General features: G+C 33.0%; 2 protein-coding genes across 4 annotated transcripts; one reads left to right on the forward strand and one right to left on the reverse strand.

The window, feature by feature from the left end:
* The first annotated feature begins 2232 nt into the window (after positions 1–2232).
* On the forward strand, positions 2233–7511 carry LOC131661093 (NAD-dependent protein deacylase SRT2-like). Of its 2 annotated transcripts, XM_058930510.1 has the most exons (10): positions 2233–2434; positions 2517–2773; positions 2886–2951; positions 4171–4216; positions 4779–4939; positions 5049–5178; positions 6181–6345; positions 6534–6661; positions 6833–6932; positions 7019–7510. In XM_058930510.1, exons 1-10 carry the CDS (start codon positions 2396–2398, stop codon positions 7067–7069), a joined length of 1143 nt encoding a protein of 380 aa, XP_058786493.1. In that variant the 5' UTR covers positions 2233–2395; the 3' UTR covers positions 7070–7510. The 2 variants fall into 2 exon arrangements, with proteins under 2 accessions (XP_058786493.1, XP_058786494.1); XM_058930511.1 differs by lacking the exon at positions 2233–2434 and having other exon boundaries at positions 2644–2773; positions 2873–2951; positions 7019–7511.
* Positions 7512–9591: 2080 nt separating this feature from the next.
* Positions 9592–11704, reverse strand: LOC131661094 (RNA polymerase II transcriptional coactivator KIWI-like). 2 transcript variants are annotated; one of them, XM_058930513.1, is made up of 5 exons: positions 11632–11694; positions 11375–11517; positions 11171–11276; positions 10057–10079; positions 9592–9909 (listed from the first exon to the last, which is right to left on the reverse strand). In XM_058930513.1, the coding sequence occupies exons 2-5, from the start codon at positions 11513–11515 to the stop codon at positions 9850–9852; spliced, it is 330 nt and encodes a 109-aa protein (XP_058786496.1). In that variant the 5' UTR covers positions 11516–11517; positions 11632–11694; the 3' UTR covers positions 9592–9849. The 2 variants fall into 2 exon arrangements, with proteins under 2 accessions (XP_058786496.1, XP_058786495.1); XM_058930512.1 differs by having other exon boundaries at positions 11375–11704.
* Positions 11705–12104: the final 400 nt, after the last annotated feature.

Here is a 12104-nt window from a genome sequence, read left to right on the forward strand (position 1 = left end):
TTCACGTATATATAAATTAACACTTCCTAAGTGAATCACTTTTCTTTTGTGAAAAAATCATTCTGCACTTCTAAATTTTAAAATGCACCAAAAACCTTCCTATGAGTCTATTATCCATCCACTTCTTAACGTATTCAAACATTTATTTCATCTTTAAATCTGACCAATTTTAGTTGGATTTTTTTAATGTCTTTTCTTGGAAGTATCTAATAGATACATATAAACTACATTAAAATTAGTTTCACTCAAAAGATAATTTTATATATCTTTTCATTGTTTTTTTTGCAATTTATTTAAAATGTTTGTGAGAAAATTTTCATTACAGCATAAATTTATTTTCGAAGGGTTCTTTTGATAATACTAAATTTTTGTTTCTATTTCATATAATGATTTTAGTTATAATATCAAATTAATGGAGGAGTGATAAGGAACCATTATAAGTGCATCGAAGTGCATTTTTGGATTCTCACAAAAGCATTGGACCAGTGTAATTTAAATATCTCCGGAGATGTATCTTTAAAATTTAAATATATTTATGAAAAATATTTATGATATTCTAGTTTTTATTGTGGTGGACTAGCACCCCAAAGGTGGATAAAGTAATACCGCTTTTATTTGAGGCAGATTTATCGACTCAGGGCAGCCAACTAAAAAATAGGATAGCGAGAAAACATTTATTTGACTATTTTTAGACTATTTATATGATTGATCTAGCAAATATATAAATTATTATACTTTAAAAAAGAAAAAAAAATTATTATTCAATTAAAATACTGAAGAATAGAGTTATGAAAAAAGTTTATGATGAGTAAAGAAACAAATAAATTATTATTACTCTAAAAAAACAATTGAGTGAGAAGGGGGAAGAAAGAAGAAGAAAAATAATATCATTATTAAATAAAGAAGAGTAAATGAAGAAGACTATGAAAGGTGAGAAACATGTGAAGAAGTGAGAAGACAATGAGAAGTGAGAAACACATGAGGAAGTGTGAAATGCATAGTGAGAAGACGATGAGAAATGAGAAGACAGTGAGAAGTGAGGACGTGAGAATCGTGTGAGAAAGTGAGAAGATGGTGAGAAGTGAGAAAAACGTGGGCCGTTTTCTAACTTAGGACAAATTGAGTGAAATTACAGAAAAACTCCTCCAACCCTATTATTTTTAAGGGTAAATATATGTTTTTCCAATCAAAACAAATAGCAGAGTGTAACTCACTCTAAATCAAAAAGTGCACCGCTCCCACTCGTTCTAATCCAAATAGAGGTCGCGGTCTCAAATTGAGACGCGAGCTGCTACGCCATAGTGGCCGGCCTCAACATTGTGCCATTTACCTGAGATATCGCCGACATCCAAGGAAAATCCAATTTAAAAAAATATAATAATTAGGTAAGAAATAGTTTTTTTTAATAAGTTGAAATAATGTGTACACATCCAAGAATAATGGTATTTTCTATCCAATTTGTGACTTAAATTTCTCATCTTTTCAATTAACTAGTAATTAGTTTTGATTTAAATATTTATTAACCGATTATGTCCATAACTAGTTTTATAATTAGTTTTGATTTAAATATTTTAAAAAAACATTTTCTTCTCAAAATTTTATTATTTTTTGAAAAAATATTTTTTTTATTTACAGAAAAATATATTCTTATTCAAAAAAATATCATGTATTTTTATTTTTTAAAAAAACATATTGTTTTTTAATTTCAGAAAGAAAAAACATAATCCAAATTATTTAAAATGTTTTTTTTCTGAAAATTTAAAAAAAAAAACATTTTTTTAAAATTTGTTATAAAAGATTAATTAAAATAGATTAATTTATTTTTTATTTTGGATATAGATGTTGAAACTATAGATTTGATTAAAATCACATTAATAACATAATCCAAAATATAAATTTAATTAACACTATATTAATAATTAATCAGTTTTTAATAACTGAATTTAGATATAGATATAGATAGTCTAAATAATCAATTAATTTGAGCATTCCTAATATGTATAACACTTGCTTTTTAGTTGCAAAAATTTGGCCAATTAGTTTCTTTGTCTTTTGACATTAAACCTCAAATCTCTCTTTGGTTGTAGAAACTTTTTAATTGAATTTCTTTTCCCCCTTTATGGTGTGGTTCACATTTTTTGGAGATATATTTCTAAATGCATCTGTAGTAAATAAACATAAAAACATATAATATATTAAATAAAAATATTTTGTGGGCATTGTTTGTTGCCTTTATTGTTTTCTCCGTGAAAAATCTGTAGTAATAGGCGGAAGAGAAGTATGTAACGTGGAGGCGTGGAGGAGTCTGTCTGTGCAACAATAATAAAGAAAACCAAAGACGCGACGATTTTTCCAATGACTCTCCCTCGCCGACGCAATCCTTTGAATTGAAATTATGTTATTACTTCCAATGTCACCTTCTTCCTCGCTCACCGTAACTTCCCTTCCCCTCTCTCTTTCTCTACTACTACTACATTACTTTCTCATTCATAATAACAATTTTCTACACATTGCAGTCCCTTGTATTCGCCAGGAAACTGCTACGAACTCAAAATTGGAACTTACCAACAACAGGAGGGAGATTCATATCATTCAAGGGTTGTGTAAGGTTTGTTCAAACATCGTGTCGAATATCCGCACCTGGAACCTTCCCAATTCTAGATGATGAAAAAGACCAGTCTAATGATGTCTTAAGGGATAGGAAGGTAGTTCCTGATGCAGATCCTCCTAGTACCAAAGATGTTGAACTTTTGTATCAATTTTTTCAAAAAAGGTTCATTTTCTATTTCAATTTCATATCATATTTCCAGTTACAAATATATTTTTGCAGTATACATTTTCAGAATGAAACAGATAGCTAACTGAATTTCAGTTTTTATGTATAGTAACAAGCTCATGGTATTGACTGGAGCTGGAATCAGTACAGAGTGCGGTATCCCTGACTATAGAAGGTTCTGCCTCTTACTTTCTGGTCTCATATTAACCTGAATGTTTATCTGGAAACACTAGGAGACCACTTGTAGTAATGTTTATAATTGCTACTTGCAATACCTTTTCTATGATGTTGAAAGTATTAGAGATAGTGTTGGGGTAGCGCCTATAATAGAGAAGATGGTGGAAAATAGACTTAGGTGGTTTGGGCATGTAGAGACAAGACTTGTAGATTCTATGGTAAGCAGAGTAGACCTGATGGAGAGAAAGCAAACAAATAGAGGAAGATGAGGATCTAGAAAGACTATAAGAGAAGTTATTAAGAAAGATTTCGAGATTAATGATTTGGTAGAAGCATGGTACTTGATAGAGCATTATAGCAAAAGTTGATTCATGTAGCCGACCCCATTTAGGGCGATAAGGCTCAGTTGTTATTATATTATATTTGCAGATTTTCACCATTAACATATCTGTAGCACCCTATAAATTTTGTTGATATGGCATTCGTTCATAAATTGGTGGCAACAAAAGTGGAATGAATGGTGCACTGGCATTCTTTTTGGTCCAGGCTGTCATCTATATTGTGCTTAGACTTATAGTTAGTTAATAGTATACTTCATTTTTTTATTTGCTCTATCATTCTGTGCATGGGATTACAAACTTATTTTCACTTCACTACAAAATTGTGATATGTACAATGCCCACCGAATTTTCGCAGTTGTTTCACACTTTGCTTTGCTTTGTAGGACTTCTGATACTTTCAACATTGGTATTTTTGTTTTCTGTCAATCTTAAGACTTCAGAGAAAAGTGATCTCTGTTTATTTGGATTTCAACTTCTACATTAATAGAAATGGGCTGCATCGGTAGTGTGACAAAGGAGGCAGAAAGATGATATAGTGGCTAACGATGTAATTATTTGAAACCATACGCATACTAGATGCAGCTATTGGTGGTGGGTCCACGGTCCATCTATTGGTGGTGTGTCGTTCTTATAGTTTATGAAGATTATAAATGCTGTCATGAACCAATTACTATCCCAAAAGCTTAAGCTATAAGTGAAGAATTTGTGATTTTTTTTAAATCTCTAACATATGCTTCATCCTTATGGAGTTTCACAACTTGAGAATGTGGAATGAATTACTAAAGTTTATTACCCTTTATGCTAGCATGCTAGATTTTTAGTCTGTTTTTTTGTTGTTCTTCCATTTCACTGATAGTAATTTATTATTTATTTCAGCCCTAATGGTGCTTATAGTTCTGGTTTCAGACCAATAACCCACCAGGTGAGCTAAAGGCAAATCGACCAGACTTGCTTCTTATACTGTTTTGTGATGGTGCCCAAATACAATAGAAAACTATCACCAACAAAAAAGCTGATAGTTAAGGATAGGAAAACATAGATCTTATGCATATAGATATTCTGCTACAATTGGTTTTTGTAATAGCTTGGAATTTCTTTAGCACCTGAAATATCATGGCCCAGTGAGAAAAAGCTGGACTATTTGGTTATCTAAAAGAGAATTAAAGTTTCTGTTTGAGTTAATTGAACAGGATATTTGTATCTTGGTGTAAGGAAAGTAAGCAAGAAAACATATAGGGAAACAATATTCTCACCATCTTTGAATGTGATATAGAATTTGGCATTAATGTTTATACTGAAATTTAAGATTTATGGCAATGACGTGAAGTAGGGGGGTGGGGGACAAACTCAACTACAGATTCATGCTAAACATAGTCAAGAAAACTAAGGAATTCTAGGATTGACTACATAATCTCAAACTTATGTTTTCAATTTCAACTTAGTATCTGAGATTGAGTTCTCCTTTCTTTTGACATTATTTAAAGGAGTTTCTTCGTTCAAGCCGAGCCAGGAGGAGATATTGGGCTAGGAGCTATGCTGGGTGGAGAAAATTTACTGCATCACAGCCATCTGCTGCTCATCGTGCTTTGGCAACATTCGAGAAAGCTGGCCGAATTGATTTTATGATTACCCAAAATGTTGATAGGTATCTAGTTATTAATCTTTATCAACTAAACCTACTTAGAATGCTTCAGATTTTACATGTTAATACAAGCCTATCCTTGAATATTCTTATAGTTATATCTTATTTTCAGGCTGCATCATAGAGCTGGTAGCAACCCATTAGAATTACATGGGACTGTATATACTGTAATTTGTTTAGATTGTGGATATTCCCTTTGCCGAAGCTTATTTCAGGACCAATTAAAGGACCTCAATTCAAAGGTCAGTAATTTGGGTTATTTTTATTGGGAATTTGTGTTGTCGATGACCAAATACTTAAGAAGTGAGTTTGAGAAACATAATTATGATATTGAAAAGATCTAATATGTTATCATGCTGAAAGATTTAAAACATAGATGAGGGATAATGATTCTTGGTGAGTGATAGTTGTTGTAAAAACTATTTGTTGATGGTTTTACTCATAAAATAAAAGGTTTTAAATCTGCTGAAACAGAAGTCTTAGAATGTGAAAATTTGAACTGTTGGGTGTAGTCTATCTGGTGCATAACTTGGGGAGAACAGTGGTCCTATTAAATGATTTATACTTACAGGTTAATTGTGCATTGAAATTTGATTGTTGGGCATCTACATATATATTAAATAAAAGAGGTGAAAGACTCTATATGGTTTGGTTAATAATACTGGCTATTAAACTCTCGTGCTTTAAAGGCATTTCTACCCTTTATTTGTAGATCCAACACAAAAACTACTTTCTTGACTCAAAAAACCTTTTAAATACCTTCTATTTTTGTGTATTTTTTAACTCTGAAGTTCGAGTGAGTGTCCCATCTTTATCTTGCAAGCCTTGTCCTCATTAAGTGGGGTCGGCTACATGGATCAAATTCCGCCATAATGTTCTATCCAAAATCATGTTTCTATCCAATTCGTTAATCTCGAAATCTTTCTTAATAGTTTCTCTTATAGTTTTGTGTTGCCTGTTAAGTAATCAACAGAATCTAATAAAATACAAGCGGGAAAATATTATCTTAGGAATTGGTCAGATATTATATGGTTTTTCAACTGAAATTAAGAAATATGACTTGCATCTTGAGTATCAATTTGAAGGGAAAATAAATTGCTACATCCGTTACCAATACTTCAGTTTATCAAATCATCAATGTGTTAGTTGGAGTTTTTGTTTTCAAACTATAGGAATGCATAAACTTCTTCCAAGTTTGCCTTTACTGATGAGTCTAATTTTTGGAACATTGGATTCTAAACCAGTGGGCAGAAGCAATTGATAGTTTGGACCATGGAAACCCTGGGTCAGACAAAAGCTTTGGAATGAAACAAAGACCTGATGGTGATATTGAGATTGACGAAAAGTTTTGGGAGGAGGATTTTATCATCCCAACCTGCCAGAAGTGCAATGGTGTTCTCAAACCTGATGTAGGTCATCTTGTCTCTTTCAGTTGAAATATTTGTCGGCTATTTGTGTTTAGCGGGTACTTTGACCCTGTTTATTTTGTACCAAACTATTGTTCTTCAATATTATAACCTTTGTATCTTTTGGATTCTTAATTAGGTAAACTAAATGTGAATTGCTTAACATGTTTTCATTGCCAATAATTGTGAAGGTTGTCTTCTTTGGTGATAATGTTCCAAAGGACAGAGCCGATATGGCAATGGAAGCATCTAGAAGTTGTGATGCTTTTCTTGTACTAGGTTCGTCTGTGATGACCATGTCTGCTTTTCGACTTGTCAGGTATTTTCAAGATTATGTAGGCCTTTTTGTTAGTGTTTGGAATGGACGAGACTGCTTTGGAATTTTGAAAGAATGTATTCTTGAGCTTCAAGCCATGAAATATTTAGTTAGTCTGCGATGAAATGACTGACGGTATATAGCATCACTCATTTCTAAATTTTATTCTCACAGGGCGGCTCATGAGGCAGGAGCAGCAACTGCAATTGTCAACGTAGGTCTCACGCGTGCTGATGGTATTGTGCCCTTGAAAATCAATGCACGGCTGGGTGAGGTATGGATTGAGGCTGATCTTGAATGTAATTTCTGAATATTGAATGTTTTTTACCCCATATTTGAACAAGCTGTTTCATTATGCAGATACTGCCAAGAGTACTTGACATGGGATCCATCAGCATACCTGCTGTGTAATGATAATAGATCACAAAATGTACATAAGCTGTATTGTTCCCTCTCCCTTCTTAATCGTCATGTTGTTCATGTAGTGCTTATTGAGTGCGTGCCAAATTCCGGCAATATTCAACTTCAAATGAGAACACATTAGTAAAGGAATGTTAACTTCAATATTCATGAAGTGGCGCTTTCAGAGTTTGTAAAAGATGCAAGTTTTCAGAAATAATATCGCCTGGAGATTGTGTTTGTTGGTGCTGTTTTCATTGATTAAATAACTTCAACTCATTTGATTAACAGTAATTACACTGTCATTAGTGACCCAGAAAGTTGCTCTAGATTCAGTATTGTATTTTATCTTATTATTTGTCTCTTCTGTGATTGTAACTGAATGAAGAATGTAGTTAACATGAAAATAAAGTAATTGATATTCATGTTCTGTTTGCTGGGTTGGAATTTTTTTTCCTATACCAATTGTGATCAGCTTAAATTTTCCCTTTATTTTTTATTTTTTATGCACGACTTCAGGTATATGACATATAGATTATAGATGCAAGTTTTTTTAAAAGCTTCGATCATATTCACAGTTTTCTTTGTAAACATGAGCAATGTTGTGTATAAAAAAATACAGTCATTTATGTATTTTAACAATTTTTATGGATTAAATTTAGCACTATTCTTTAACATTGTTCTGCATTGAATCGTCTGCAACTCTTAGAGCGGACACATAACAATCAAATTATAGGTAACACAAGGAATACTAAACATACCACCTCGACAAAGATACAAGCACACGAGTTAAAAGAGAAAATCAGAAAAACTACATAACAATTAAAAACTCGAAAGGAACACATAGATAAAACATGTGAGCGTCTAGCAACACCACCGAGAGGATTCAGGCTAAATTTTATACTACCAATACCTCATTCAACAGACCAGAAAGCAACCAAAGAGAACCAAAAAACCACAAGCCACAAACAACCTCATAATCAAGACAAACTCTCAATCCGCTGTTCGCTGTTAGTTTAGTTAGATGATAGAATTCTTAAGCAAACCAAAGAAAGTGCATGAGTCCACCTATGCTCTACCTAAAACCCATTTATAGGCCAAAAAATATTCTTCTCTTCCACTTCTTCTACGGTTGAAACATCATTAAAGATATCATCGTTATGAACCCTCCAAATAAGTAGACAACAGTTTGCCAAATCATAACAAAATCACCCCTAAACTTAGCCCTACCACCTAGTGAAAAGAAATACTCAAACAAAAGTCTATGGTCACCGGGAATACTCATCTGCCAACCTGACCAATGAAAGATCATGTATCTACTAACAATGCTAACTCACAAATAACAAAGAGATGGAAGACTGACTCAACCATATCATCACAAAAGGGTTCGACAATCCAATCTGAATCAACAATTACCCCCCTTTTGAACAGGTTTCCCTAGAAAAAAACTACATTGTAGAAGCTATTAAGAGAAGATCATCATCTTAGAAGGAGCTAGGCTAACCCGTATTAATGGAAGGGCCGGATTCTCTATCAACTTAGATGACAAATAATGGATAAAGATGCCCAGCAGAAGATGATAAGCAAAGAAAATAGAGAAAACAACATCTCCTAAATGATTCACATATGTGTTCGATTCCTTTTACTCCACTACAATTCTGCTTTTAACCAAAAGATTTTGAGGGAACACTGTATGTTGTTCTGACTTTCACCTGTCTTTTTTTTTTCTTTTTCAAAATCTTCCCAAATAGAAGGAAAAAAGTCACTTTACTTTTTTTCAGTAGTATGCTAATTTATATCAATATCTTTTCTCGTCTTATACATAGCTTTAAAAAGGTTAAATAGAACTCATTTTCGAGGGTGAGATCAACAATGAAAATGAGAATAATAGTGTTCCTATTGCCAGTTTCCTGAGAAGTCACTTGGTTGTAGACATACCCTTCAACCTAGAGGTACTCAATTTAAAACTTGGCACCAAAAGAAAGTAAAATTCTGCACTGTTGAAGCATTCCATATTTCCTTACATAGTAGTTCAGGGTCCTTCAACTAATGTTTGCAGGGCATTGTTCAAACGATGAACTAAATTACGACTAAGGTCTCCATTTCTTCTAGCAGGGAAGTGATTGTGTCATCTCATGAATTGGACCATGATATGATGGCCAATAAATTATGTTTTCTCATCTTCACAGTGGGCGCCAAATATTTTTAGCAAACTTAATATGGTCCTTACTTGATAGAGTTAAGGATCGAGTATATGTGATATTTGAAGGGTATGAAATGCATGATAAATATAAGCTAAGAATGGGATAATAGAGATGAAGCTTCTATATTTTTATTGGAATTTGATATTATTTTAAATTCAAAAAATAATATGATAATATTTTATAAGTTAAAATTTAATCTCTTTCCAAAAACCCTCTCCTATACTATCCTCTAAACTCCAACACAAAACATTAGGAAGAGGAATGGGGGAAAATCTCAATCCAAAACTTTCAAGATAAAGGCATTAGGGAGTAACAGAACTACACGCTAACTGATCCAACACTTTACATATGCATTGACAACCATATGATACATGTCTCAATGGCCCAAACTACCATGATTTCAAGGAAGCTACCAATTAAAGTTCACATTCAAAATTCACACAGCAGAAAACAATCAGGAGGTTTTCATGCTTACCTAATACTAGGATAATACTACATATCACCATGTCTAATACTTCTAATGATTCAAAAAACTAAAAAGCCCACAGATAATATTTGGCCAGGTAATTCCACTTAATGCACAACAACCTAAGACTTCTCAACGACAGCCTTGTCAATGTCTTCAATATGATCACGAAGCACATTCCACTGCACAAAAGGGAGAGACAGACAATTAGTCAACGAATAATGGGCTCCAAATCTTTTATATTCTAAATCTGTAGACCAACCAGCAGATTTGAGACCGGAATAGAAGACAACTTGAAAAATTACAAGTTCAAAGAAGTTAAGATGTACCTGATCCATGGACAGAGAGATACCTGAAAACAAGAAATAGAGATGTCATTGTAACTTCTTTACATCAATTTAACAGCCACCAATACCACCAAGCATTATCAGACTTGGTAGAGTGAATACAAAGATCAGTTGATTTCAATTAACTCTAACAACAACTAAATTTTCAGCAAATGAATTGAAGACAACCAAATCTAGTCAGATGCTCTACTTGATCCAAACAGGAAACCTAAGGTCATATGTAACAAACAAAGAGATTCTGGCAGTTTACTTTGTGGGTGAAAAGACAGGCAGACAAACAAACAAACATGCAAGACAACATTCAACAATAACTGGTATGAAAGGAAAAGGACAAGCACACATAAATTCCAACACAAATGTATTACAAAGCCAGCATACTCCTTTGCCACCTAGAGGCTTAAGAATTTAGTAGCATGATCCAACAAATTATGTGACAAAATAAAATTTCCATAAAATTGAATTCATCAAGTTTAGTGTCAATTCACTTTATTAAACTTATGACTACTACGGCATTCTCAACTCAGTAAAACTACTTCCAAACTTTCCCACCTTAAATGCAATAGCATGTTCCCATATAAATATTCACATAAAACATAGCACACTCACAATTAGCACAAGTCCTACTCATTTATCACAAATTGCTAGAGTATTTACAAAATGATTCAAGTCATTGTGTAATGAAATTGTCCACCTCTTTGAATCAAAAGCAAAGAATATTGTTTATACTAAGGTTTGCAAGCTATCCAACAAATGTTAACAGAATTGCATGAGCATCCATTTGGTTCACTCATAACTCAAATCAAAACAGTACACACAAAACAAATGGATAGCAGCTAGAAACATCGTGTATCACTACTACAACCTGTTGGAGCATACTCAAGAAGCAAATAGTTACTAATCACAATCTATATGAAAGTAGAAATTGCAGTTATATCAATTTGAACATCATATTCATATCCTATTGAATATTCCAACAATCTCATCAAATAATAAACTACACACCCACAAAGTATAAATAACATTCACTTTCAAAACCTAATAAGTTAACAACCCATTACAATCTTTTGTAAACAGCATCCCAGCAACTCAAAAATACCTTTTTTGCCGGGCAACTGCTTCCCATCTTTGATGTAAAACTCACGAATGTCGACCCAAATCTTACCCTGCCAGATCCTCACAGTAACCTTCCTGTTCTTCCCTATCTGCTTACACAAAATCAATAATAAATAAACAAAAGAGTAAAAAAATCAAAACCAAAACAAAACCCTAGAAATGGAGTTCGGGGTTTTGAGGAGCAAACCTCACAGACAGTGATGTCATCCGAGTTATCGTCATCGGAATCTTTCTTGAGAACCTTTTTGGCAGGCGCACGGCCTTCAGAGTCGCCATCGGAAGCTTGGTCGTGCTCCTCGCGCTTCTTGCCCTTACCAGTTGCAGACATTTCTCGAAAGATGTAAGAGAAGGTTTCAGTGTGAAAGTGGTGTTATTAAGAGACAGAAGCAAATATATAGAAGGGAATTGAAAGAGAGGGAAGTGAAAGAACGAAATAATTAAAACCTAGAAACTTTTTCGCGCCCAAATGGAAGTGCAATAGAATAGAGTAGAAGAGTAACCTTCGAGTAAATGAGAGAGTTGGGGCTAGCCTTTTCCGTTTCTATACAAAAATACATAGTTAACTTTTTTTTAATATTTTAATAAGAATAAATTATTAAATAAAAAGAATAAAATAAAAAAATATAGGATATTGAAAACAATTATGTGATATTAGTTTTTGAGATCTCTCATAAAGTAAGAAAAATATGAAATTGAGTCTATCTCAACCAGCTATGTTAGTTACTACTAGTAAATGGAGCATACCTAATTCCACCTCCTCATTTTTATCTTTAACCAATTTTTTATCTAAGCTACTTACAACAAATTAATCTAACTATCTTGACTGCTTTGCTTAATTTATTTGTGTCGACTTTTTATCTACATTCACAGTTGAACATGTGGCTCTCTTCTTACTTTAGAGTTTTGTTTCTTCCTTT

The sequence above is a fragment of the Vicia villosa genome, linkage group LG3, assembly GCF_029867415.1.
Source record: "Vicia villosa cultivar HV-30 ecotype Madison, WI linkage group LG3, Vvil1.0, whole genome shotgun sequence".
NCBI lineage: Eukaryota > Viridiplantae > Streptophyta > Magnoliopsida > Fabales > Fabaceae > Vicia > Vicia villosa.

Bases quoted from the DNA above. Each gene is read 5' to 3' on its own strand.
- LOC131661093 (XM_058930510.1), top strand. From the start codon at position 2,396: ATGTTATTACTTCCAATGTCACCTTCTTCCTCGCTCACC. The intron at 2,952-4,170 runs GTTCTGCCTCTT...TATTTATTTCAG, and splicing joins GGTATCCCTGACTATAGAAG to CCCTAATGGTGCTTATAGTT. The intron at 4,940-5,048 runs GTATCTAGTTAT...TCTTATTTTCAG, and splicing joins ATTACCCAAAATGTTGATAG to GCTGCATCATAGAGCTGGTA.
- LOC131661094 (XM_058930512.1), bottom strand. From the start codon at position 11,515: ATGTCTGCAACTGGTAAGGGCAAGAAGCGCGAGGAGCACGACCAAGCT. The intron at 11,277-11,374 runs GTTTGCTCCTCA...TTGTGTAAGCAG, and splicing joins ATGACATCACTGTCTGTGAG to ATAGGGAAGAACAGGAAGGT. The intron at 9,910-10,056 runs GTACATCTTAAC...CCTTTTGTGCAG, and splicing joins TCTCTCTGTCCATGGATCAG to TGGAATGTGCTTCGTGATCA.